We start from the raw sequence: 27,595 nt of genomic DNA, 5'->3' as shown, positions 1-27,595 counted from the left end.
CTGGTTAATGTTTAAAGGCTTTAAGAATAGTAGATATTGAAATTTTTTTATGTGAAAACAAATATATACAAACCCAGCTTTTTACAATAGTTAAGAAACACTGACATGTAGATATAAATTAATTTAGCCTAATTAACTACTTCAGAGACATGATCACTGCTATCAACTTTGCATTATTTAATATTCTTTAATATTATTAAAATATCCAGATTTAATACTATGAAATCTCAGGTGACAGTCAGAAGTTTCTTTTTTTAATGAACTCTTTTACCATTGCAGTATTTTCACATGCTTCGAGCTTCTACTTAATGTTGGCTACTAGAAGATGAGCTTGAAGCTGGTCAACTTTCCCTTATAAAGTCCGGTAGCCCTGGTGAAGCCGTAGTCATAGGATTCAGCAGGCAACCCAGCTGACAACCTCATTATCCATCTTTTGAAATATTTCAGCTGTGGAAGTGATACACTTATGTAACATGTACTTGAGAAAAATAAAACCATCTCTGCTTTTAAAGAGGAATGCTCTGTACCTCCTGCTACCTTAATTCTCACAATTTCTTCTTTTTCTATTAAGTGTGAACTGGAAAAATATCATGAGTGAAAAATAGTGATGATCAGGAAAGATGAAATATAAACAAAAGGGCAGATGAGAACATGGGATAATGCTACCTTAAAGATGTACTTAAAAATATTCCAGTTCTTCTCATTTAGAAATAATCCTCACATCACATCACAGCATTTTTCATTTTACTTGGAACCACGATCTCTTCATGTGAAAAGGAGCATTAGAACAATGAATAGAACAAAACAAACATCAGCTTAGTGTTTCTGTGACCAGCAGCCATAGGAACTGGAGTTGGGAATCTAGCAGCATGTCCCTCACCCATGCTCCAGTGCCTGAAATATCTGCAGGACTTGTGCCCCCACCACCTCATGGTCTCCATGAACAACAGCTGCTTCTCTGGCGTGGCAGATACAGGGGATTCTTTCCAATGGCCAGGCTTGAAAGGGTCAATCCCAAATCAAGGGTTCATCTTTGCTGTAGCTGCAGAGACATTGCTGCTGTGAGGATGAAGATGTTGTAATGGATTGTGTCTGCAGCAGTGTGCTCTGCCATGTGCTTGATGGAAATGCAGCAATGCTAAAGACTGAAATCTTCAGCCAGAGATCTGCACAGTTTCTGATAAGTGGATCTTCTGCAGAGGTATCTAGGCAAAGAAGTGCCAATGTAGACCATGATTTCATGTTACAGCTACTGATAATAACCGGAACTGCTCTTCCAAAAGGTCTAATGCACTGGGAGGCAAGAAGGAATGCAGTTTGGCAGACAGAGTGGGCCTGATTCAACCAACTGCTTATGTGTCACTGAAATCAATGGTGCTATTTAGGGGCTTAATTGCTTTGCTGAATCCAGGCCAAAGAGACAAAAAGCAAGATGGTTAAGCTGCAAAGCTTGGATACATATCTTAAATCTTGAACACTTACATCCTTTATCAATATTATGATTCTTCCCAGTAATTCACAATTGTTCAGAAAAGTTTCAAAGTAAAATGCCTTACTTTTTGGCCCTGACTTAGCAAACATTTTGGTGTACCATGATTCATGCAGATGATGCCATTTTCTTAAGAACAGAAAGACACAAGTGAAGTGCCACAACCGGCTGTTTTTGCAGGTCAGAGCTGTATTTAATATCTACAGCATTTAAGCATTCCTACCAAGGTTATACAACTCCTAGAGACATCTGGACCTAATACTGAAATGTTCCTATTGCAATCTGTGTGTGCGTGAATATTCTTGTGCCAGAATATTTATTTAAAACTGTCTTTAAAAGAGAGAACAATAAGTTCAAGGAGTTATAATTTTTTTCAGTTGCTTTTCTTTCAATAACAAACACACCTCAGACAAATAAAAATTAACAGTTTCAATACCAGTGTTGAAATAACGCTTTTTGTCACTGGTTAGTCAGTATCCATAAAGAATGGCTGCATTTGCCCTAATTAATGCCCCATTTTCAGGAAAGGCTTTAATTAACATCTGACATTTAAGCAGCACTACAGTGTGGTGTGCAATTATCACCTGGCCTACTTCAGTGTGATTCAAATGCTCTTGGAGAAAAAGATGCTTTTTTTTCCCTGAAAGTTTTATGGAACTGAGTAGCAACAGAGACCAAAGGAAATGAAGGAAAGAAAGACAGACTTTCAAAGAAATTTAGGGTGGAGTTTTCCAGTACAATTAGTTCATCCCAGTGGCTGGCTGCCCCCTCAAAAGAGGGGGACCCACTCATACACCTCTCAGCTTTGCCCTGGGCCATGTATTTCTAAGCCACTTCCTCTCCCCAAATTGTTAAAGCCCTGAGTGCCACTGGGAGAGTCAGAACAAATAATGCAGCTGAGCCCATTTAATAACGCCATGCTGCTAAAACAGAATGGCCTTCCTCTTCAAGCTTCCTCCATCTTCTTTCCCCTGCTTTGTGTCCCTCAGGCTCTACCAGCAGCAAGCCAAGCTGGTTCAGTTCCTTAGCCCTGGAATCAAAAGAGAAACTAGTTGCTGTGTTAAAACAGTTTCCTGACAGTTCAGTGAGCTCATCTGGCTCACCCTTGTTTCTCACTCCCAGAAAGGAGAAGGAAGAAGTGTGGGACCACCACCTCCCAGTGGAAGTGAGCTGGTATTTTGTCTTGTGAAATCAGATCTTATTTTGTGTAGGACGGTACACCACACACAAGCATGTTTTTGTACTGTATATATTTTCTATCAGAAAATCAGTGTCTAATCACATGACAGTGTTGGTGAAGTGAAAGGTGAGAGCATGTGGCAGGGATCTGATGGCCCTTTTGGCTGGATTGACGCCATTCTTCCCATGGTTAGCTGTAACCAGAGAGAGGACTTGGCAGAGCAAGAACAGACTTTACCCTACAAGTTCAAGTTGCTTTACATGGCACGGAAACATGGAATGGTTTAGGTTGGAAAAGACCTTCAAGTCCATAGAGTCATACACTAAAGTAGCTATTAATGTTTAAATACCCAGTATTTGCTGGGTCACTGAGAGTGTGAGCAAGCACCAAACTGCGGCTGAACCTCTCTCCTGCTCTCTGGCTTGATGAATATTTCATTATGCTAAGTTAAGAGAAGCAGTTTTTGGCAAGGGGGACAGGGCTCCTTTCCCTCAACTTCCCAAGAATACACCACAGCCTCCTGATCAGAGCACCTTCCCCAGAGAAATGAGCTGGTCTGCTTTGGCAGAAGAGGGCATGGGTGACAATTCCCATGCTGTGCTACAGAGGCAGGTGTCTCTTTACCTCATCTTCCAGCCATGCCTTGCTGGAGCTCAGAGTCAGCTCTGCAGAAGGAGGTCCTTAAACAGCATGGACAGAGAACATAAAATCAACACATTGTGATAGGGTGGGTACCCTGAGAACTACCTGGAAAGAGCTACCTGGGAAGAGCTGAGCCCTTTGCAGGCACATCCAGTCACCAAATACTGTGTGAGAAGTAACACACTGGCAATTTTGATGCATGAAGTGGAGGAGGGGCTGACATGAAAGTACTGATACAGTTGCAGTTCTGAGGTACTCAGGGCAACTGCCCTGTACCCAGGCAGCCCCTGCCTAACAAAAACCAAATGTAACTTGGCACATGGGGCTGTATTTAGAAAGCTGCAGCAGCTCTGGGGTATTTCAGATATCTGCAGTGAGGACAGGAGAGACAGCTGGGGTAGTAGTCTTGTTAGCCAACTTGATATAAACTGTCCATTCCCATGAATCACAGCTGTCAGGCACCAATGGGATTTGGAAGCCTCTAGGGTGAGGCTGTAAGGAGAAACTGAGTATCATAATTTTGGATCCAAAAATCTAAATTTTAGAAATATTTAAAAAATTTAGGAATAGAATGCATGTGGCCACATTTTTATGTGGATCTAGTCTTTGGAGTATATGTTACACCATCCTTTAACCTGCCACACTTTCACAGCTTTCACACGGATGATATTTGCCTCCTAAAAATTACAGTCAAGGGACCTTTTATGAACTGACTGTGAGTTTATGTGTTGGTTAGTATCCAATAATTCCTGAGATATAAGCCCAGATCTGTCATCTATTTGTTCCATTGCACTGAAAGGAGTTCGTAAAAATAGCACCCGTAGCTCTATATCTATTGGAATTCAATATTTCAGTCTGGCAGCCTTGAAACCAAGAGTGAAGCACTGCTCTTTTAGCCAGTACATCATCACCAGCTTCTGGGTCAGTGACAGGGAATGGGCACATTCTGTATAATTCAGGTGGTGACCTGACTCTCCTAGGTCAGTACTGCTTCAGCAATGCAAGGAGAAAATTTTACTGAAAGCAGTGGAATTATTTGCAAGATTATGTGACTTTGCAGGACTGTACATTTTTTCTCTTTTTGTCTCTTATTGAACAGTCAGACATCCAGGGGACTAGTCACCATCCTGCTGAAAGTTACAGCCTGCCTGTATGCAGGCTTTAATGTCTCTTTTCGAAGATGATCTCACTCATCTGTTCATTTTCCTGCAGTCCTCAGTCTTCACTCTGCGTGCATCCTAGTCTTCTCATCCTGTCCTATATGACGCAAGGCAATAAAACCAAAATGAGGCAAACTGGTTTATGGATCTGCCGGTCCGGTTTGCGCTACTTCCACCGAGCGCTGCTAGGTGGCAATGTGTTACCTGGAAAAACACGAGCTTCCAGCCACCCTCGCCCTCCTCTGCTTCCGACCGAGCTGGGACGTGCCTGGGCATCGCTCCGCTCCGAGAGAGGACAAGCCCTTGGAGCAGGACCTGGTGAGAGCTGCTGCACTCGCACAGATCTTTACTGAGGTTTTCCAGACACAACTGCAGAGCTGAATCCTACCGCAAAAATTCTTTGTGAACCCAAGAGGAAAAATAAGCCTGCTTGTTGCAGAGAGTGTTGTAAAAAGGAAATGTATCCTTCTATTGTATAAAGATAGCACTGCCTGGGACTAGACTATTTCATATTCTCGATTATCTGAACAATACAAAGTTGAAAATATCTGTTCAGCGTGAAAAGCTTTTGTTTTTCAACATAAATGATTAATTGAAATTCCCTACATATTCAATCATAATTTTTAATGAACTAGGCCAACTTTGGAACGTTTGTATTGACAGTTGGGTTGAAAAACAGCTCTAATACAGGTGGAGAAGATGTATCTCCAGATACATTTTTCAGCCATGCTACAAATACTTAAAACTGAGTCATCTTATATATGTGTCTCAACAAGGACACAGAAAGAAAGACTGGCTCATATTTACATATTGCTTTGAATATGCAAAGCACTAAGTTATCTCTATCGGGAACATTTATTTGCCTTGATCTGGCTGCTGGCAAAACCGAGAGCAGGGCTGTGTGTGTGACAATGCCATTTTATGCCAGCCTCAAGTTTACACAATTACAGTTTGATGCCAGGGGAGTTTGCGGCTTGCTGAGCACTTTGGGACGGCTTCCAGAGCTGGTGAGCGGTACTTGGAGGCCAGGCACAGCGGCCTGGAACAGGACGGTGGAAAGAGCTCCCACTTAGGCTGACAGGTAAATAGCTGGAGCGCAAGTCTCTCCTTGAGGCGCCGTGGACAGGGAGCTAACATCCCTCCTGCCTGCTGCAAGCGGGGGCCCGCTGCTCCAGGCTGGATCCTCCCGGCAGCCATCCGTAGCCTCACCTGAGGCGAGACCTCGTCCTGAGCCAGCGGAGAAACGAGGATCTTTAATTAGCCTGACTCGGATAGAAACGCGGGGCTTGGTTTTTAGAGATGGAGGCCATAGGTGCAGAAAACGACAATAATGACGACCTGCTTGTGTGGTATTTAGCAACTCTGGAGCTGACAAGTATAATCTGCTTCAAAATTGCTTTAATTCAGGCAGAGTTCTCTCTGCTTGGGGTCACGCCTCTAGAGATGCGGTATCTTGTGGGCCCCGAGTCAGCCCCCAGCAGCCGGGGGCTCAACAGGTTTTAATTCCCTTTTGCCGGGCGCGGGGCTGCCCCGACACCGCTGCGCCCGGGGCGCGGGCGGGCGGCTGCGGGCCCGGCCCGGAGGCCGCGGCAGCGGTTCCCGGCCGGGCCCTTTCCCCGCAGCACCGCCCGCCGCCGCTGCTCCGCCGGCGCCGGGCCCAGGTCAGCGCCGGGCCCAGGTCAGTGCCCGGCCGGGGGGCTCCGCTGCCCCGGCCGCCCGCGGCCTTCGGGGGGAAAGGGGCCTCTGCAGGGGAACGGGGCTGCCGAGGCGCGGCCTCGGGCAGCGTCCGGGGGCAGGGCGGGCGCGGGGCGTCCCGATCCCCGCGAGGCCTCGGGCTGCCCGGGGCAGAGGCGAGCTGGTGTCATCCGTGCTGGAGAGGTCGGTGGTGCTTCTGTTTAGCCCTGACATCTCGGGTCTCGCTTTGAGAACAGCCGGTCACCGCCCACTTCGGCCCTGCTCGGCGCTGAGCCCTGCCCGGCTTGACGGTTGATCTAACATAAGTAATGCCGTAAAAAAAAAAAAAAAAAAAGTGGTTTTTGACACCGCAGATTAGCAGCAAGAAATGTCTTCTGGAGAAGTAGCTTCCACCCCTCGGTCCCTTGAGCCTTCACATTCTTCCCAAGGTGATACCTGCACGGTTGCCTTTGCTTCCCGAAATTCGGTGTGGAGCCAAGGAAGCAGGTGACAGGCAGTCCTGGAGTGGTGCTGCTAGTTCCCAGTGCTGTTACAAGGGAACAGGAGAATCGTGACTGCTTGGCCAGTTCAGACTTTGGTATATCATTTTTGGCATTGCTGTCGAGAGAAGCATTTATAGCTGGTGGTGGTAAGGAGAGAATAGTAAACAGTGAATTAAGTGGATATTTCTTGTATTCTTCAGAATACTTCTTGGCTACAAAAGGTAGTTTTCAAGGCAACCATTGGGAAAGTATCACTATTTGCGGGTCAAGTTAGAATACATGCATTTTATGGTTCAGGATTTGGTGACTGAAAGGCAAATGGGTTGGTTGTGGTTATTTCCATTCCTGTGAAGTTGTGCATCTGCTCTTCTTAAAGGTCTCTAAAACACACCTAGCGGGCAGTGAACTTAAAAGAGTTTTTTGTCACTGTTATAAAAGCTTCTTTGATGACAGCTGTGAAGAGCACCTCTTCGAATCAAAGCATTGAAAAATAAAGGCCCAAGTGCTTTTTGCAGAAGATAGCATATTCTTGCCCTCCGCTGTAAAACTCAAAATCTTTTACTCACCATGGGACCAAAATCAAATGTTTTTAGGTGGTGTCATCTGTATTTATGGAAAGGCTTCCTTTGTCAGCTGTTTTGCATCCTTAAATACCATTATTTTTCTGTGGACTTAAATATGTTCCTCTGTGATTCATTTACTATTCTCCAAAATAATTAAAATGTGATTAAAAGAGAATGTAATTGTTTAGGAATAGAAAGACAATTCACAGCTAAACTCTAGCCTACAGGGATCCTTAAAAAATACAAAACTAAACAAAGAACAAATAGTTTGGAAAGCTATAGCTTGCTATGTCCAGAATTGGGCTGCTTAGGAACAATGAAAAAAACAAGAAAAAAAGAGATAAAAACAGAAATGAGGTGTAAATGGTCAGCCAGTTTGAAACTACAGACAAAGGGGTTTTTTTTTACTTACACAGTTATAAGATTTTTCTTTCCCCCAGTTAATTTTTATTTCCCATTACATACATTAGTTGATGCCGTTTCAGTTAGTTAATCTGGACATGTTCTTAATTCTTGTTCTTTCAGCTTCTGGATAGATAAATTTTGTTTCTAATGATGACATACACAAAGTAGGAGGCCCAAATCTTTTGTTCTATCAACAGTAATACAGAGGCTAAAAAATTGTCCTTTTAAATACCTGCTACTTTTAAAGGCTGTTTTTAGAGGAGTCATAAGGCTTTTAAAGTGCTGAACTGGAGGAACTGTTGATCCCATCTAATTTGTCTACAGTGCAGGTACCAGAGACAATGTGCTAAAAGTTTGAACAGGGCTCAGCAAGTTCGGGAGCCATGACATTTTGAGAAAAGCTTGAGGGATCAGTCCCCTAGTTGGGGAGGCAGAACCTCCTTTGCTCCCCTGCTTTGTTTGGTATCTGTACTTGCAAATCATGTTTTGTCAGTAGGTTTTCTGCTGCTGATCCCTTAGCATGGTTATGATCTGCTCACTGCTTGCATTCAGCAATGAGAAAGCAAGCTGGAGAAGAGAGTGCCCTCAGTTTGCTTCATCTGGTAATTATTAGAGTGGGAGAACCTGTTGGACAAGGTGCTTAAGTTAACCTAACCCACGCATCATGGAAGGAAAGTAGAGAGATGGATAAGTGCATGAGGTAGGTGGAGGGCACCGTAACCTTCAGTTGTGGGGTGGTGACAAGCAACTGGCAACAGAGGAATCCTGCATGTGAGTCATCCCTATTACACCTTTCTTGTGTATGAAGGCAGGGTCTAGTGACTCCACTGTGAGACTAAACTGCTGTTCTTTCGTTTTTGAATCTCTTCTCTTTGTCCAACACCAGAATTTATTTTCTTTTTTTTTATTCCCCATAATTACATTCCAGCCTACTGACCAGGCTTATAGTCAGTTGCTATTTTCACTCATTTTCAACCTATTTTTTTTTGTTTCCTACAGATGGGCTATTTTCATGCTTTGTTTATCCATCACTCTTGCTTTTTCAACTGCTTTCATGCTATAGCATCAATTGTATTTCCATATCCATATTTCATTATGTATATGTGTGTATGTATATATGTATAATGTATATCGATTTCCGTATCACCACTTGCTTTCCATTGATTTACCACTGCAGGAACCTGGTGAAGCATCTGCCAGTCATGGTCACTGCTCCCTAGTACAGGAAAATGCCTTCTAAAATGATTGGTAAGCCACCCAGACAGGGTTGAATTGAGTCATCATCATCCTCAGTTCACATCTTCTAACCCTTCTTCCCTGTCTTTGCACTTTGCTCACTTTCAGTGAGCTTCTCACTAAAATTGCAGCTGCCAAAGGTCTTCCTCAAGTCAGGTTCTCTTGTTCTTCTTGACCAAGTGCCCTTGATGCCTTTGGCAGTGTCACAAAAGTGTCTTTCTAATTTTTTTTTTATGCCATTTGAATGTTTTCTCCTCCCTGAGAATTATTTTGTGGATTTTGTCTATTTAATCTCTTTATTTCTGCTATGCTTAATCTCAGTATACCTTCATCCAAACCCAGAAAGTCAGTTGATGGGTTTTTTTGCAGTATCTATATCTGCACATCACATCTGTCACATCCTGCCCCAGATGAAACAGCATGCTTATTTCTGTAATGTATTGAAAACACACCCCACATCTTCTTGCCCCATTTTCTTTTTCCTTGACTCATGTTAATAGTTCAAGCACCATTTTTTGAACTGGAATTTTCCTTGCTTATGTATTTTAACTTGCTATGTCGTACTGTGTCTCTTGTTTGAGTATACAGGTCCTAAGATTTAGTTCTCTGGTTTGTCATAATTCTTATACCCTTTATTCTAGAAATGCCCTTTCTATTCTAGAAAGTCTACCCTTTATTCTAGAAAGTTGCTACCTACAGCCCTTATCTCTTACTTTGGCCACATGTCTTCATGTTCAGTGACAATTGACACTTGGTAGTGGTAAATGGCAAAGGCAAATATCCTTGTTCAAGACTTACTAATCTCCCAAAGAATCTACTCAGGGAGTATTGATCTTAGTGTTCCTGTTATTACTATTTTTTATTAACATTGTGAGGTCTGAATTTTACCTAGGCAGTTACCAGAGGCTGTCAAAAGGCCTCTGATGCCTCCACATGCACAAAAATACATAGATTGTGAGTGCCTGCATGTGGATACATGTACTGCTCTTGCATAATGTGTGTCAGTTCTTTGTACTGAAGTACTGGCATTCGATGTGTTTATATGAACCCACAGTCTGCTACCCCACAGGCAAGGGTGTTACAAAATCACTTGAGTGCCAAATGGGATTTAAAATGCTGTTTTATGTAAGAGGTACAATAGCTGTGGCATGAACAGCTATTGATGTCCATACTGTTGGCTTCTTTCTTAGTCATCACCAGTGATATATAAAGCTGTAGCACTGAAAACATATGAAGGATGCTAATTGACCACTGTTATTACTTACTGTCAGGTTGGTTTTTTTCCATTGTAGGAACTGTGCATAAACTACCTTTGCTACACATGCTAATGGGTATAGCATGTTGCCTTTTTAAAATTAGACTCAGACTCCATTTCTCTAAGTATGTATAAAGAGATTTGATGATGTTAAACGGAAAATCAGAAAATTTTAGTGTTAATAAATATCTTTTGGGTGGTCTTACAAGATTGTGCTACTGCAACATCTTTCACTGCTTTTGTGCAAAATACAGAAATAATCAATCTCATGATTGGATTAATGCCGTGGATTGTGAGTGCTCCATACTGATTGAAATTTTGGATGATGTTTAAATACACTGCTAAAATAATCTTATTTTTATTAGAAAATAGTATTGGGCGCTGACCAGTACTGTAGGAGATGATTGTAAAGAAAATAATTCAAAGATTATACCTTGCATGAGTCACTAATCATGAGTCATGATCAGCAGGCAGTGGTGTCCAATTTGTTTTCTAATCCTGCACTTGCTGCTGCTCTTTATTACCATAGTGATAATATTAAAGAGCTGTTAATGCATATAACCAAGCAGTTGAAAATGACAGACTCTTTTTTCATTGGAATAAAATTTCCATATCTTAAGTCTGTTTTGCTCAGTATATTTCTTGTTATGAGAAATTTAGTAGTGTATAAAAGTCATGAAAGAAGTTTAAGTCATCAACTTAGCAGGACAGCCTTCTTTTTTCCCCTTCCTCTTTGCTTTCAAGCCAGTCATTGGGGCTTCCTAGAGAATTCCAGGTAGTCTGTTTTTGTATGAGAATTGGGGACACTTTGTATGCATTAAAAATTGGGAGTTGATTGTTCAAGGTACGCTTTAAAATGAAAGGCTGAACTGTCCATATATTTCATGTTTGTTCTCTCTTGAGCAAAAACTAGTAGCTGGATGGAAAGTTTTATTGCATTAATATATGCTGAGGAATGACTACTGAGGTTTTAGAAAAAAGGGAAGGCGGTCTCTTTCTTGAGAGCCTGAATATAAAAAGAATCAATTAGGAGAAATGAGCTTTAGAAACCCATTTTCACTCTTTAAATAAAATTTTTAAAAGCTCTGAAAGGTGGTAGCTGAAGTGTTGCAGACTATTAGAATGTGCATAGATGGAGAGTGTTTGTGTGCAGCACCAGTCAGGGAATGTTTTTTATGAAGTAATGACTCTTGTGTTCAATTAGATTTTAAACTTGATTAAATTTTGTAATTAGTTTTATTAGTTTACACTTTGGAAAAGTTCATCATGACAGATTAGCATGCCTTGTTTGTCAGCAGATATTAAAAAAACGTCCCTTTACAATTTCTTGTGTAGATGATTTTATAATGCATAGATTTGTGTAGGCCTTACTAATTTCTTTGTGTTGAGCTTGTGAGATCCTGTTGTTTTGGTGGGTGCAGTTGGCAGGACAGGTATGGATCTATTGGCATAGATGGCTCTTCACAATTGCCTGGTATTGCTGCATGTTCCTTCACATCCCACAGTGTGGTTGCTCTGCAAACTCCTCCTCCCTTTGCATGAGGACTATGCCTGCACCAACAGAAGCATTTTCAAGTTGAGTGTAGGATGGTACAGCTGGTAACATAAGTATTCACTTGACAGGGCTGTTCACTTGTTTCATTAGGAGCTAATTGTGTGTTGTTTTTAATGTGCATTTACTTGATCATATGTAAATAATAAAGGTTTTCAAAAATGTTGAGTCTGTAAACTGTAAGATAACAGAGCACACAATATAGCTGTCACCAAAGTCTGTCTCAATGAATGTGTTTATGTTTTGAGTTCACCTTAGAAAAACTTTCCAACAGCTGCTTTCCAATTTTTCAAGTATCTTGTTTCTGCCAAATATGATGCAGAAACAAAACAATCTTTTCCCAGCTGTCAACAAAATGAGCATCTACCATGTCTTCTGAATGGCCAAGCCCATTAAAAAGTAGGTTGGGGAAAAGGTAGGACTATATCAAATTGCAAATTAGCAAGCATTTTTTTTTCCACGTCCTGTGGGGGTTCTTTTGATTCAATCATTCTGATTGGTTTCTGAGATGACTTTATTTCCAGAACAGCTCTTTCCAGTTCAGGCTTTACTCAGTTTCTTTAAAGTAATTTGTAAACCACTTTCTCCAATAGACCCATTTCCAAAGTAAATAAATTAAGGCAGAGATGCAGATCAAGTGTAATATATGATAATTACTTACTTGTTATTTCTTGATCTACAGTCATACACTGTAGAATGGAAATAGCAGAGGAATAAGCCATGGGTATACTGGTATACAGAAACAGTTTACAAGTATTACTACCTTTATAAAAGGCAAATATATAAATAAATCAATGCATAATAATGTTGTACACTTTGCATCCTTTGGAGTACTGCACAGATTCTGTGCTCAAATGAGGTCAACTCAAAGTGCCACTGGGATGACTGGGAAAAGCACCTAGCATTCAGGGGCTAGGCAAACTAATTAGTTTTAAGATGGGGTCTGACAACTGTGTTAATGGGATTAGGTGATGGGGAGCAGACTTCGATATAAGAATGATCTTCAGTTCTTAATTTTTATGTTCCTCAAGTGTTTCTTTTGGGAAGGTCTTGCTCTAATAGTTGCTTACAGAAAAGCAGGACATCCAGATCATGAAAGCTGTGGGACGTGATAGAATTTTTCCTCCATTTTAGCTGAGGATCTTGGAATTTTTTAAGAGAGAAGAGTGAGGGAGGGTTTAGAAAATTAATACAGAGTAAATTGGTCTAGTGGAATACATAGGAGTCTTACTGTAGTTTTTTGAGCCTCTTTTGTGTTCTGCACACAAATACTTTTTTGGTAAATTTTACAAATAAGTGTTTTAAAAGGTGCTAATATCTGGCTTAACTACTAAAATCACTCCATAAAACTTCTGGTAACTTTGTGGGGGTAGAATCAAACTAAGAATTTTGAAAATATAGCTTGTAGTAATTTCAGTCAGCTGATATGATTGTATTACATTTATATTAGTTTCTGCTGTCATAATTCCCTCTTTCTCAGAGGACTGAAATGGATTTCAAAGGAAATCTCTTGAATTTTTTTTTCTCCTCACCCCATGTGTTTCCAGAAATGGCCCTTCCTCTCTGGAAGAACTTAGTTCAGACTACAAAGAAAAGAATACTACAACAGAGAAGGTTGTCACTGTATAATGGTGCTGATGGCTATGAAGAAGAATTGATAAAGAAGAAACTTCAACAGTTTTCTGGTGGATCCATCAACCTTTCCAAAGAGGACAATGGCATTGGAATACTTACTTTGAATAACCCAAAGCTAATGAATGCCTTTACAGGTACTAATTAGTTGATGGGATTGATGGTTGGTTTTGGTTTTTCTCTTTTTCAGTTACCTGTTTAGATATTTTGTCTAAGAAAGTGAAGCACTCTGCCTTACCATGCCTGAGTTAAAAGAACAAATGTGTAAGTTTTATTCAGATGTGCAGCAAATGTGTCCAGTGTTTTGCATAGTAACTTTGCTATAAATGTAATAAGAATCTAAGAAATTCTCAATGACTCAGGGACTGTCTTGCAGAATGTGCTTCTCCCTGTGTTAAGTGTTGGCACAATTCTGCCACTGAGCTCTTTCTTGCATCTCCTCTCATTTTGTCATCACTGCTCTGGAAATATGGAAGGCATTTTTATGGGCTTGAGAAGATGCCACCTCTCTTTTGTAGGTGATGTAGAAAGATTGAGTTTGCTTCCTGTTTCTTTACCTAAAGCCTTCCCTGTACATTAAACTTCTGTAATTTGGTGTTTTTCGCTCACCCAAACTGTCTTCCATTTTTTCTTCATTTGCCTTATGTCATAAATATCAGTGAATGGTTAATTAAAGATCAGATGAGCTGGGTATTCTCAGCTTCTGCAGGTCAGTGATTTGTTTAATATGCTTTTACACGGGAGAATACTTAGCTATCAAAACCAAGTGCCCTATTTTATTAATTTTGTATTATGAGAGATTTTTGTTCTCCAAGTTGAGTATATTTGCTGTCTCTTCTTAATTATCTAGATTATTCCAATTTATGCCATTCTCTTCAGATATGAATTGGCGCAGGTTCATGGTGTGAATCAACCTGAACTGGAGCCATGCATAAGCCTTTAGTGTAAGAATGTTTTTATATGTTAATATTTTGAAGTGGATACTTTTGTGTCATCTTGCCAATTTCTTTGTTGCTGTTCTGTCTTCCTGCCCAGTTTCTCACTGTTCCTTTGTTGTGAGCAAACATTTTGCAGCAAAGCATGCCCTTTATATGCAGAATGTCAATCTGCTTTTTCCACTAGTGATTGTTAGCTGAAAGGAACCAAAGCGAGCAGTAGAACTGGTGGTAATGCACCTACATGTTTCTGCATTCTCTCTTTTTTTTGCTTAAAAATCTCATGTATGGAAGCATTACCTAACTTAGGAAGTTGTAGCTAAAAAATGTTAGCATAGGGATTGTCCTTCTGCATGCCTCCCTGTCAGCATACGTGCTGTTATACAAACATAATTACAGTGTTGTTTCTCCTGTTTCTAGATTGTTTTATGTTTTTGATTCAAAATGGAACTGTGCAATGTACACCTTGCAGACTATGTGCTTTTAGCATATTTGTTGTGGAAGTTGAAAGGGGCATGAGAAATGAGCTGTAACACCAAAAGGAGATAGCACACTGGGTTTTTCTGCTCTTTGAAGATCAGGAGTAATAAAAGTCAAATTGCTTAAACCAAACTTCCATAGAAACTTGCAAATATGTTCTCTGTTTTCTATATGTTTGGCAGGAGAGGCTCAGAAGTGATTGGTGGCAGTGCTGAGCAGATGCACCTGTCATTTAGGCAACTGATAGCTGTTCTTTGCCTGTACAGTGTTCTTTGTAATGTTAAAGTGCTGAAATCATATCACACATCTGGAGTCGAGCATCCAAAATTAGCAGACATTTTCTCTCTGGCTCAGTTAGTTATCTGTAAAATAATCTCTTCTCTTCTTACAGGGCTGCTGTGAAAATAACTTATTAGTGTATGTCAATTAGATGCTCCAGTGGCAAAGAGGAGCCACAAAATCCACTGAGGAAATTAATAGCTCTGTCTTTGTTGTGGATCCTCATTAGCGTATAACAAATGAGCCGTGGGATCAGGCAGTTCTGTTTTACAGCAGTCTGTAGAGCCCTGTAGAGAGCTGTACACCATTTTGCTAGGCAATAGCCACAAAGAATTTCTCTGGAAAATCTTACTGTCAGTTCAAGAGATGCTTCTTCTTTGTGCTCTACACCTCTGCTAGAGACTTTTGTTTTTATGGGCAGCAGCGTAGAAGCAAAATCAGTCTAGCCCCTTCTCTACTGCAGTGAATGGTATGTCATCTTAATTTATACTGATCTTAATTTAATTTTTAACATAATTGTCTGTGAAATGCAGTTGCTGAGAAACTATCAGGAACTTAGTCCCTTGCCTTTACAGTTGTGTATCAAATAATGCTCTTCAAGGGGCAGGATGGGGTGTGCTAGCCTTGAATTGCCTCAGCAGAACCTTGTTGACTTCACCAGCCGGAGCCGGTAGATTCAGCGACCTCCCCATCAAATTCTGTTGATTCTGTGTTTCATAGCTTCTGAATAGCAGCAGATGTGAATTTATATATCCATGCACACTCCCTCTAGAAAGCTGCAAAACATTATTAAACTATTGAGAGAAATTCTATTTTCCAGGCATTTGCTTTACACAGCAGTTTTTTATCTCAAAGGAATTATGTTTATTCTAAGCTTGAGCAGCTCATGAAATCAAAAACAGAACAAAATTGTTGGCAAATTGCTAATGGGCGATATGGAGATTGTTATGCCTTTTTTCTCTTCTTAATTGGAATCTGATGGCCACCTGTTTGAAATAGTCTCTTTGGAAACAAATGCTAACAATGTCAGTTAAAGCCTGGTAGAACCAGTTTCAGCAACCCAACCTCTCACTGAATTAAACTTGAATGTAGTTTGAAAGAGAAGAAAGCTAGCCTGTAGAAATTAGAAAATAATGATGATAATTTTTGTTTTCTAGAATTTACTTGAAAACATTTATTCTCAGATGATAGTTAAGATGCAAACAAATTATTATTTATTATTAATTTTGTAAAGAGCATGAACTTAGTGGTATTAAATACTGAAATAAGATTGGCAGAATGAGGATTTGCTTTAGTGTTGTGCCCTCTTCATTATATCAAACATCAGGAGCTATGTCTGTTGGTAAATAATAGTTCAGTGTTGTCAGGAACGGAAAAGAGCCTCTTGCAGAGGATAGAACCAGGCCAGTGTCTCTTGTCCCCTGCTATTGCATGTAACAGGCTCATATGGATCCTGCATTTTTTCAGTTAACTGAATATTTGGCTTTGAATGCTCTTCAATACCTCACTGCTTTGCCTATTAAGAGAACCACAAACAGTGGTTCTGCTGTATTTGACTCCAGCAAAGATTGGATGCCATCTCAAACACCTCTCTGTAAAGAAGACTTAAGAAGGCAGATGTGTAGTAAGTGAAATCCACAGGGTTAATGCACACCTGTTTGAACTGCAGTGCTTGCAGAAAGAGTTGCTGAATATGCTGTCGGGCTGGAAAAGCATTTCAAATGAAGACCCACAAAAATCGCATCCAGGCCTAGTTCTGCTCAGTATTTTTATTCCTGGCTTGGATGATGAAACAGAAGATGAACTGGTGAAATTATCAGATGACCCCACATTAGGAGATCTTTCAAGAATATTTTTTGGAGTAGAAGAGAGGCATTCAAAGTGATCTTGATTAGCTGCTACAAAGAGCTCAAGATCAACAGGGTGAAATTCAGTGAAAGCAAATGTAATGTGCCACATACAAAAAACATGACCAAATTATAAATACAGAAGGGAACGCAACTGGCAGAACTGCTGGGATTTTTTAGAGGATCATGGTGTAGACTTGACAGTGGGTAAAAAAATAAAATAACCCAATGCTATTCTGGTATATAATATGTAATGTCCACTTAATTATTGACTGGAACAGAAACATTGTCAAACTGTGTTAATTCAGTGGCTGAGACCAAGCCTAAGGGGTAAGTGCTTGACTGAGTGTTCACTCTTAATGTGGTACTGGGAAGCTTACTTCATAATTAACTGTAAGAAAATAAAAACAAACAGGTAGAAAACATAAATGTCCCATGGATTGGCTGCTAATGGGAAATTTCAGAAGAGGATGAGTCCTGAGCATGCAGGCGTAGAGCTAAAAAAGTAACACTGTTGGCAGAGGAGAGAGTCCTTGAGAGTATTAATCAAAAGCACATTTCTATCTGAAGAATGTAGGCCTGTCCATCTAAATTTTTGTCAAAGAAGGGTAAAGCTGGGAATGTCATCAGCCTGTATGTACCTTGCTTTCTGAAATCAGTTTCTGTAAATTAGTTTCTGTAAATATTCTCTTAAGTATATTAAGAGAATAAGAGACAGGTCACAGGCATTCAGACAGGAAGAGCTTTAAATTAATACATGTATGTTCCATTGCTGTGGAAGATGCTGCTGTCCCAGATGAGGAGTTTATTGAGTTCCATGTCAGGAAGGGTACTTAAGCAAATATATTTATCATGTTTTATCATGAATTAGTTGTTTAAACAAGAAGTAAAAAGCTAGTACTCTATGATGATAATATTTATAATGAGAGTCTTTAGAAAGGAGCCTTTGTTAACATTGACCGGTTGCACCTTGAGCCCACCTTGGACATGATTATTTTCATTCTCTGCCAATTGTTTGGGCAGGGAGGAATGTCAGTAATTTCAAAATGACTAGTTGGACAGATCTGGATGGATACATATAAATTTAGCTGTCCTGAATGTATGCAATTGCAGGTAGAAATAAATCAGGTAGAGGGTTTTGTTTGTTTGTTTTGTTTTGTTTTGAGGCTTTTTTGAGTGTAACACAAATATCCTTCATACAGAATATCCCTTGGAATTTTGGGATGTGCATCCTTGGAGAACAAATGTGTGTTGGTGATTGTGTGCAGGATTTAAGATGATGCTTTCCCTTGTGATTTTAAGACAATCACTTATTTACTCTAACTTGGTTTTGCTGGTGGAAAACATTATGGTGGTAATTATTTCCCATTAAAAATTTTGTTTCTCCCCTCTTGTGGCAGGTACTATGATGGTAGAACTCCAGGAGAGGGTAACTGAACTGGAAAACTGGAAGGATGGCAAAGGTCTTATAATCCATGGTGCAGGAAACACTTTTTGCTCAGGATCTGATTTGAATGCTGTCAAAGAAATATCCAACTCCCAGGCAAGTATTAGTACACATTAAGGTTTTGGAGAAAAATTAGTTTTTTGAGATTCTTTTTAGACAGAGGTGTTGCACTACACTTCTGCAATTTTACATACAAGTCACAGAATGGAGCTTTAATGGTCAAAAAAATGTTGTCAGTCCTTTCAAGCCATGATTTAAGTGTTATTGTAAGTGATTCATAACTCTAAATTCCTACACTATATGTGCTTCCTTAGCCTTTCTTTTAAAAATGTCATTTCAGTTTCTCACAGCAGTATATGGTGAATTTACACATCAGATAAAATGTGCTTCTGTAGTTTGACCTTTAGAAACAGATAAAAGTAATAATTTCTTATATTCTAAAATAAAAACAGAAATTTAAGTAGCATGGCTGCTATTACAGAATTTTTATCAAAACTGTTTGAACCTGCATGAAATGGAAGAACAGATGCAATTTTTGTGCTGTACTTGAGTCATGTGAGTCTTGTGTGTACCTATGAAATTGAAGAAGTTGGGGTTTGATGGCAATTTTTTGCTCATGCCACTCATTTGGACAACTTTCATGTGTGCTAAAGTTCTTTCTGTGGACTAATACATGGACTTGGCAATGTGTGAAATAGGGCTTTGCCAGCTGCCAGGGAAGCTGCCTGTGCTGCTCTTATACCTAGTTTGAAATTATGGTAAGTGCCAATCCTGGTGCTTTTTTTGTGGCCACTGCAAGTTTCAGGATTTAATTATGTAAATGAAACATTTAATTTGCCCTTCCAGTATGAGCATCAACACAAAAACTGGATAATCTGATATTTGTCTTCAGTGATGATTTTTTTTTCCTGTTGATGAAACTAAATATCATAAACCCCACAATATCTTAGATTTTATTTGTGGCCTGGTAAAATACATAGGACAGTGCAGTTTTCAAAGGGTATAGGACTCTTTCTTTCCTTTCTGGACCCTCACAAGAGAGGTGCTTTTCTTAATACGGAAATGTCATGCTTTATATCTAAATGGATTTGGGGGAAGTTTTCATCTGGATATATTATAAGCACTGGTAACTCTAAAAGTATAGATGCATATGAAATTTTTTCTAAATTAATTTTTAAAAAAAAAAAAATTTAATCTGCCATTCTCAACTTCTTTGAGCATTATATCAACAGAAAAGGAGCTGAAGCCAAACAAGGTCATTTCTTTTCTTATTTGCAGTCCAGGCTTTCCTTCAGAGTTCTGTAAATCTCAGTGATTCTGCTTCCATGTATTTCGTATTCTCTCTCTATGCTTATACAAATTACTTTGAGCCACTGCAGTGGCAGAGGGCTCTTGCAAGGATTATGTTCAATAACAGATATACTGGGCGGAATGAAATGTATACATGTTAGTTATAACTTTGGGAATTCTCTGCAGAGAATCTAGATCTCATGCTAGTATTGAAATTAAAGCCTAAGAGTCACCAGGAATGCTCCAAGAATAGTTAAACGTAGTTGCTTTTCTACTTCCTTTGGAGAGTTCAAGCTATTTGTCTTTTACTGAGAGTTTCTTTATAATAGCTTCTAAACAATCTGTTTGGTGGGATTTAATAGTCTTTATTAAATAAATCTTTACTAGAATATGTAAGAGCATTTTCTGTTCTTCAGTCTTACAGAACTCTTCGCTCTAACTTGATGGAGATGAGAATGCTTTGTCTGGTTTCAGGTTAAGTTTTCTGTCCACAGGCATCTTCAAGGCAGAAAAAACCCTAAAGTGAATAACTTTATGCCTGAAGGGGTATGTCTTTCACAGTATCATAGAATATTCTGAGTTGGAAGGAGTCCCACAGGGATGATAAAGTCCAACTTTTAAGTGAACAGATTGAACCCATAATCTTGTCATTATTAGCACCATGCTCAAATAACTGAACTGTCCTTAATATATTTTTAAAGACTTCTTTAGCCCATTGCTTTTAGTAATTGCAGAAAACACTTTTATCCAACCAGTTGGTTGATGGAGTACTGTATTTTTCATAATTTTCAGTACATTTTGCTTTTCCCTGTGGTGCAGAATAGGCAGAATAATGGCCAGGAATGTTGAAGCATTTTCTTGCCCCCTAGTGGCTCTTAGTCCTCCTCTTCCACTTCATTCTTTTCCTCTTTTGTCCATCTTGTCCCATGTTCAGTTGTTCCTAACTCTGAAGCAAACCTAGGTCCCCTGCCTGTTTTTCTTTTCTGAGTGCTAACATTACATAACCAAATCAGAGAAGGTAAATAAGTAGTGGAATTTAAATAAAAAAATATTTTTCCTTCTGTCTTTGTAAGGCTTTGTAATCTGTTCTTAGAGCGAGAACCTCATTCTGGAGTGAGACTTGAAAAGTTGCCTAGCTGAAAAGCAAGACTAGCTCTTGAAACAACAGTTCAGAGGAAGAAGCACAAAGGAGAATTTTGCTTTCCTTGATCCCTGTCTAGAAGTCCTAGAACAGAGGTTCCCAAGCATAAGCCATGGAGGGAGGACTTTGGAGCAGTTGGAGATAATCTGGAAATATCGTTCTATCAGCAGTGAAAATGGATTTGAAGGTCTTGTGGCAATAAGAGGCAGCATTAGAGTCTTCTACTTTATGAAGGTGACTTTCTTCTTCCCTGCCTCTCCTAGGCCCACTCCAAGCTGTTTCCTTCCATATGTTGTGCATTTTACTGCATTTTATCTCCCTTTCTGCTAGTTAGAGGTCTTCTTACTTCAAGAACAATATTAGAGCTGCAGATATAATTATTCTACTAGACTGTAGAGAACACCTCTTAGAGTCTTTTATCTGAATAATAGCCTTATTTTTCTTGTCAGGAAGGTTTGAAGGGTTTATTACTTTCCAGGACTCAAGCAATTGCTTTTTTTTTTTTTTTTTTTACTGTTTTCTGTGCAGGCATTTTTTCCACAGTAATCTCTCTACCACCTGAGAGAATGAAGACTTTTCTTTTTATCTGCTCAGACATAAATGGGTTTTTCAAGTTTATCTGTTCTGGAATGAATCTTTAATTATCATTTTGGATTTTGTCATGAATTGAGAAGTCCAGTTTGAATGCAAGGATTCTGGTGTGGTGAAGTGAAAAATCATGTTCTCTGAAGAGCTTTTGTGCAACTTCATCTTGAAGCATGTAATTCAGCTTACAGCCTGAAGGTTGTAATATGGGAATTGTGCAAGTCTGTGTCTGAGAGCTGGTATCTTGTATCTTTGTGTGGGCTTTGAACTTAGCTACTAAGGCAGCTATCATGAAAGGTTTGAATGTTCTTTAACTTGGAATGGAAATATTGCTACTGTTCTTAGAGTGTGCAGGAGATGGCTACAGTGATAACTAAAAGCCTCTTTATAAATCAACGTGTGCTAAAATTTTCAAGCAGCCCTTTAGTGTAGTAAAACTAAATACACTGGTTTTTGTGTAGCAGTTGTCATGGCACTCACATCTGCCAGAGATCTGTGCCTAAACATCATAATGCTGGTTGTCATTGGGCAGAGTAGCTCTTGGGAATACATTACTAAATGGACAATAAATCACCTGAAATTGGCCTGCTGTTATTTCAAGGTTCTTTTCCAAAGATGTATTGAAGACTTAATGCATATCTTTTCATTCCCTGAGGTATGAGTCAGAGGCTTTTAATTCAGGCAGATTCTCTAACTTGCCAACTTCTGTAAAAATGTATTTCAGAAATTAGTAAATTCTGGTAATGAGAGGTTTGGTTTGTTTGGATTTGGTCTGTTTGGCTTTATTTTCTTTATTATTTGAAAGATGTGCTGAAATTTTTACCTACTAGTTTTTTATTTCTATGGTGTCCAAACATATTTTTTTTCCTTTAATTTGGGATAAATAATATGTGTGGTTCAATTCAGTATGTATATGAACATGGTGGTTCTGGACCATTTAGCCCAGTTATTTGTCAAGTTCCTGGTTAATTCTAGATGTCTGAGAAAAAGGATATTAACAGGGAAGGAAGATAATGATTTTGTCTCAAAATATTTTCTTAGCCCCCAGCAGTTTGTGACTAAGATTTCTAGAGCTAGAGGTGTTGCTTTCTATATGTAATAACCTTTTATTGCTCTTCCTGTTGCGAGTTTATGTTCTTGAATTTGTGTAGAGGGTGTAATGCCCTGTGCCAAGCATTCCACATTTTAACTACACATTGTAGGAACAAATATTAGTTGAATGTATTTTATCTGGAACCCTTTAGTTCTTGTACTAGATTAGAAGGAAACAGTTGTATATTTTTCACTGTTGATTACAAGGAGATGTAAAACATAAAGGATGAGACAGATAAGAAAAATCTTCTTTCTGGTTTGTTTTTTTATTTGTTTTGCAATTTGGTGGTTTTTGGTGTTTGGTTTTTTTTTTACTGAAATGCTTTTGGCCCAAACAACAAAAGATTAAATTGATAAATTATATCATGTCTAAAACTTTATGGATTTGGGACAGTAAAAAGTATGTAGCACGCTATGGCTTTGTACACAATTTAAAAACTCAGATTTATGGTTGTTCAACTTGAAGTGAGAAGAGGAAATTAAGAGGAAACACTAAAATTTTACGACACAGAAATTCAATATTGCAATTACTTTAGCAGTGGCTTAATTATAATTGAAATTTATATAAGTCAATTGAGTTCTGACTTTTTTTTTTTTTGACCTGATTTATACTAGGTTTTCTATTTGTGCATAGTGGGGTTGGGGTGCAAGTTGGGCAGCATGAACCAAGGACTCAAAACCCAGCTGAAGTAAATATAAAGAATGCTTACTCCTGTCTACTACATCTGTGTTTGATTGCTTCACATTAAGATCACTTAACATTTTTTCATTTCCTATTCATTGTAGGATGGGATGAATATGTGCATGTTTATGCAAAACACCTTAACCAGACTTATGAGGTAATATATTTTATTTACCCATTTATGAAGTAATTATAAGTATCAGAATGTATTTTGGTTAATTCTTTAATAAGATGTTTAAATACATAATTTTGTGTATGTAATTTTGAATCCCAGACCTTCTATTCACACATGTTAATCAGGTAGATATTTATGGATGTAAATTAGACCTTAACATTTTGCTTTCCAGAGATTGGAACAGGAAAAAAAACACAAAACCCTAGGCTTATATGTGTAGATGTGTAGAGCTAGGAGATACCCAGAGCTAAGGAAGTCTGGGCCTTCAAATTTTCTGAAACTCGACCTCTCTAACTCAGTGGAAGTCAGTAGCTCTTAAATAACAAGCAGCAACAGGTTATGCAGCCTACATAGGTAACATTTATTTGATATATTTATTTAATCTTCCCACTTCAGAAGAGGAGTGTTGTTAATTTTACCATCTGATGCTTCTGAAAAAACACCCTTTCCTTTAGACTTGGCTTCTCTTGAGAAGTCACGTTTCTATTAAATCCATTTGTGCTAGAGTCAGTGTTTTTCTGCTCAGAGCTCTTTGAAGATGAATACTCTTTGTTTTCAAATATTCTTTGTTTTCAAATAATCTATATGAGAAAATGTTATGAATTAACATTTTTTCTGTAAAATTACCCAGGAGATTGGAGACATACATTAGTAGTACTGTAAGGAATCATTGGGATTGGAACCATTTGCATAAGCTGGTCTCCATATAATCAAAATTGATGGGGCAAAGCTAAGAGGAGGAAGATGTGTGAAGATTAAGCCCCCACCTCAGGTGTGTAGACTTAGCATGTCTTTAAGCCGTGGTTCAGAGGGAGTGCTGAGCTGCTGTCTGGGGACATCTGTTGTAGATGGGATTAGTCTCCCTCAGAGCTGAGGCTGACTGTGATCCTGAAACAGGTGCCTCAAATGGATTTCAGTGTGGATGTAGCCATCTTGGACCCACATCTTCTGGTTTCTCATAAACCACAGAAAAAAATTTCCCTCTTCTAGTGGGTTCTCTTGTGCCATGTATTGTATGAACTGTGCTGCAGTTTGTAAGTGAACTTAGGCTGTAAGAAAGTGTTGGTGCTTCTTTTAAAGGTGAACTAAAACCAGACATGTGGCTATGATTAGGATGCTGACTTCTGAATGGTTTGTAAACTGCTCAAAATCTCTTCATAGTAAAAGATGAAACAGCTGTTTTAGTGTGAAAATTCTATGACTAACCAGCTGTCTTCATTTCTTAGGAAACTTGCCTTATCCTAAATCACTATTCATTAGTATTCATTTCACATCAGCAGTGGGGAAACATACTCTTCCTTCCCTCTGTCCTTAGAATTACCTTGAACATGATTAAATACCTTGAACATGATTAAATACAACACCAACAAAGGTAACAGATTGCTGCTTTCCTCAAAAGGTTTTGTCTGCAAAAAAAGTTTTGTTGATGACTGAGATAGTAGCACTCTGTTTGAAGAAGCTGCTGAAGCTGTCATGGTAAATCTCATTAATTTTAGATAACACAGCCCTTCAGTTCTTTGTGTCTCTTTCTGCTTCTTTCTGTGGTGTACTGGCTTAGAGTAGAATCTTACGTTGCTATCTTGTCACTCCTTGCCTTTTTAGGTATATTCTATAGCAGGTATTTTTCATAACATATTTTTCAGTACATGATATTTATTTTGATTCCATTTAAAATATCCATCTTGCTGTTTCATTTTGGGATTCTGTATCAACTATGCAATAGTAATTTTGACATAAGTAGAATTGATACTGTGGTGATTGCCCACAAATATGTAGTTATTTGAATAAATTGGAAACATATATTTTTCTCAACTTTCGCAATAGAAATGGCTTGGTAGAATTGTTTTGTAATTTCTGAAAGGATAGAAGCATGACTTTTGCTTACTAAAGTCTCTTGTGTAGGTTGCCTTTGATCAGTGTTGCACTAGTTCAAGGAAAAGCTTTTGGAGGAGGAGCAGAACTTACCACAGCATGTGATTTCAGGTAAGACAAGTTGTGTAGCTGTTGTATTGGGTCAGTGATTTAATCATTGTCCAACTGAAACATTAGAAGCTTGAGGTACCAATTCTACCAGGAGTCACGTTCCTCGATTCCAAGGCATTTGCAATTAGATTTTTGTCATCAGACTTCACAGGAAAAGAAAAGTTGTGGTTTCTGCCAGGTTATGTGGTTTGAATCATTGTGTAAAACAAGAGCAGTAGCGAACATCAGTAACTGACTGTGTTGTACACCAAGTGGGTGCAGCTCACCCCTGAGTGATAGGTAGGAGGGCTGCAAAATTGTGTATCTCCCTGTTTCTCTTTATGTGAATGTCATCAGTAAAAATAAATAAATAAATCTCTTCATTACTCTTGTGTTTCTTGTTCTGGATTTATTATTTGTAACATAATTTTGTGCTGCACAGCTGTTGAAACAAGAGTTTGAGGTGCAGAGGAAAACAAATGACGATTTATCTCTGGTTTGGTTTTTTTTTTCCATTGCAGGTGCAGGGATTTCCTAGCATGAAACAACAGGCAAAAAAAGAAGAGGGCTTTAGTTAAACAGGCAGAACAGGAATGGGAAGACACTAAAGTAATAAAATGTCACTTTATATAAATCATTGCTAATGTGCAAGCAGCCTACAGATGTAGCAGGATAAGCACAGTGGGCAGCATCTCTGAAAATGAGGAGCTTTTAGTGAAGTTTACGTGTAAGAAAAGGAGATATGCTCTTGAAGAGGTCTTAGTGCCTGAAGTGGGAACAGAATTGCCCCAAACAATCTGAAAGAAGGTACACTCAAAAGTAAAGTAAACTAGAATATTACAGTGCTGTTCCAGGTATCAGGAACAGGCTTTGGATAGAGGAGATGGTATCTGCATTGTCTGAGCCACTTGGAAGCAATCTACCTTTGCTTTGAAAGTAGATGTGGCTGAATCTTTCTTCATATCTGCTCAGCACACAGTGAGCTGAAGGCCCAGCTGTGATGTGAGTCCAGGCTGTTACAAATGCTTGGGAAACAGCAGAGAGGCTCTGTGTTTGACAGCTGCAGTGCTGGCAGGAGAATGCACCTGGGAGACTCAGCAGACCTTTCTGTATCTGTGAGCCTGTCGACAGAAAGTGTTTCTTGTTATCTCTAAATAGGCGTTTAGGGAATGGGAATATAATGAAATGGAAATCTTTTGGCTTTCTAAAATATGTAGTCTCTACTTACACTCCAGCTATGCTGTTTTGACATGCTGTGTAATTATAGGCATTGTCAAGTAGCTCTTATTTGCATGAATTGAGCAGCTGCAATTCCTCTCATGCGCTGCCATAATTTTCATAATAACTACAGCTGTTGATCCATCTTCTATTACTTTCTATACACCCATCCAGTGCAACTAAATAACAGCAATTCAGGAGCACCAAATGGGACTTAATTAATAACAGCAACAAGACAGAGAAACATACTCTTTGCTGTTATTGCTCTTGAATTTGAGAATTTTAATTCTGGTGGTCAAAATTCTGGGTTTTTTTTGAGGTCTATAAGTAGATATTAATGGAATAGGTATTCTGTCCTCAGTCACTAGGTGACAAAAGATGAATTTGAGACAGAAATCAGAGATTTTTTTTCTTTGAATAATCTGTTTGGACATTTTATTTTTTAAGAACAAAATTAGCTTGTTGTGGCTGCTTTTAATTCTAGATTTGCAAATACAGTTCTGTTTTTCACAGTTTCTGTTTAAACTACCAAACTGCTTGGTTTTCGCATGAAGTATTTTCTTATTTTTATCTCTGCCACTTTGTACTACATTAACTACACTGATATAATTTGAGCAACTCACTTGAACTAAAATGACCTAGGTACCTCCTCTGAAATGTGGTCTGGCAGCATGAGGCACATCTCTGCTAAAGTAGAGGTGTGGACAAATTCAATTTTAAAATAGGTGATGTGGTTTAAGATGCTTTACTGATACATTCTTCTGGTAGCACTGGCTAATTGTCTCACTCAGTTTTAAGCTGGCTCATTTTAAATTGGATTAGCAGGAGTTTGTGTGAACTTTGGCACATTTATTGCTGACATAAGGACAATGATGAAAAGTGAAAACATCTCAGGTCAGTCCACCTTTAATCTGGAGGAAGAGGTCTTCTCGAAACATCGTCTTCAGTCTTAGCTGTTCTATGTGTTGTTGCAGTGTGACTCCAGAAGAGAAGCATCCTTATAAAGATCATAAACATGTTACTAGTGGGAAAAAAAAAATCAGACAAATCAGTCCAGACAAGGGCAAGGTAATTAATTTCCTTTCAGAATTTTTCTGATATGAAAATTAGAAAGATAAAACTACTGACACTGTAATTATTTTTCTCAATTATTACTGCAACACTGAGTAAT

At 38.9% G+C, this 27,595-nt stretch overlaps 1 protein-coding gene across 6 annotated transcripts in view; it reads left to right on the top strand.

Annotated features, from left to right (window-relative positions):
- The first annotated feature begins 4,644 nt into the window (after positions 1–4,644).
- The window catches only part of ECHDC1 (ethylmalonyl-CoA decarboxylase 1), a 41,413-nt gene continuing 18,462 nt past the window's right edge, over positions 4,645–27,595 (top strand). The window contains exons 1-6 of one of the 6 annotated variants that reach the window (XM_086877003.1): positions 6,062–6,149; positions 8,794–8,864; positions 13,207–13,428; positions 18,233–18,375; positions 23,174–23,226; positions 25,147–25,227. In XM_086877003.1, coding sequence (XP_086733129.1) covers positions 8,846–8,864; positions 13,207–13,428; positions 18,233–18,375; positions 23,174–23,226; positions 25,147–25,227 — 518 coding nt within the window. In that variant the 5' untranslated portion in view covers positions 6,062–6,149; positions 8,794–8,845. Of the gene's footprint in view, positions 5,553–5,636; positions 5,821–6,028; positions 6,150–6,242; positions 6,350–8,793; positions 8,865–13,206; positions 13,429–18,232; positions 18,376–23,173; positions 23,227–25,146; positions 25,228–27,595 lie in introns of those variants that run through there. The other 5 variants (XM_023924057.2, XM_023924059.2, XM_086877004.1 and 2 more) reach the window with 5 other exon arrangements.

The sequence above is a fragment of the Cyanistes caeruleus genome, chromosome 2 (genome assembly GCF_971803275.1).
Source record: "Cyanistes caeruleus chromosome 2, bCyaCae1.hap1.1, whole genome shotgun sequence".
Taxonomy (NCBI): Eukaryota; Metazoa; Chordata; class Aves; order Passeriformes; family Paridae; genus Cyanistes; species Cyanistes caeruleus.
The sequence above is the reverse complement of the archived record's forward strand: the minus strand, read 5'-3'. Positions and strand labels throughout refer to the sequence as shown.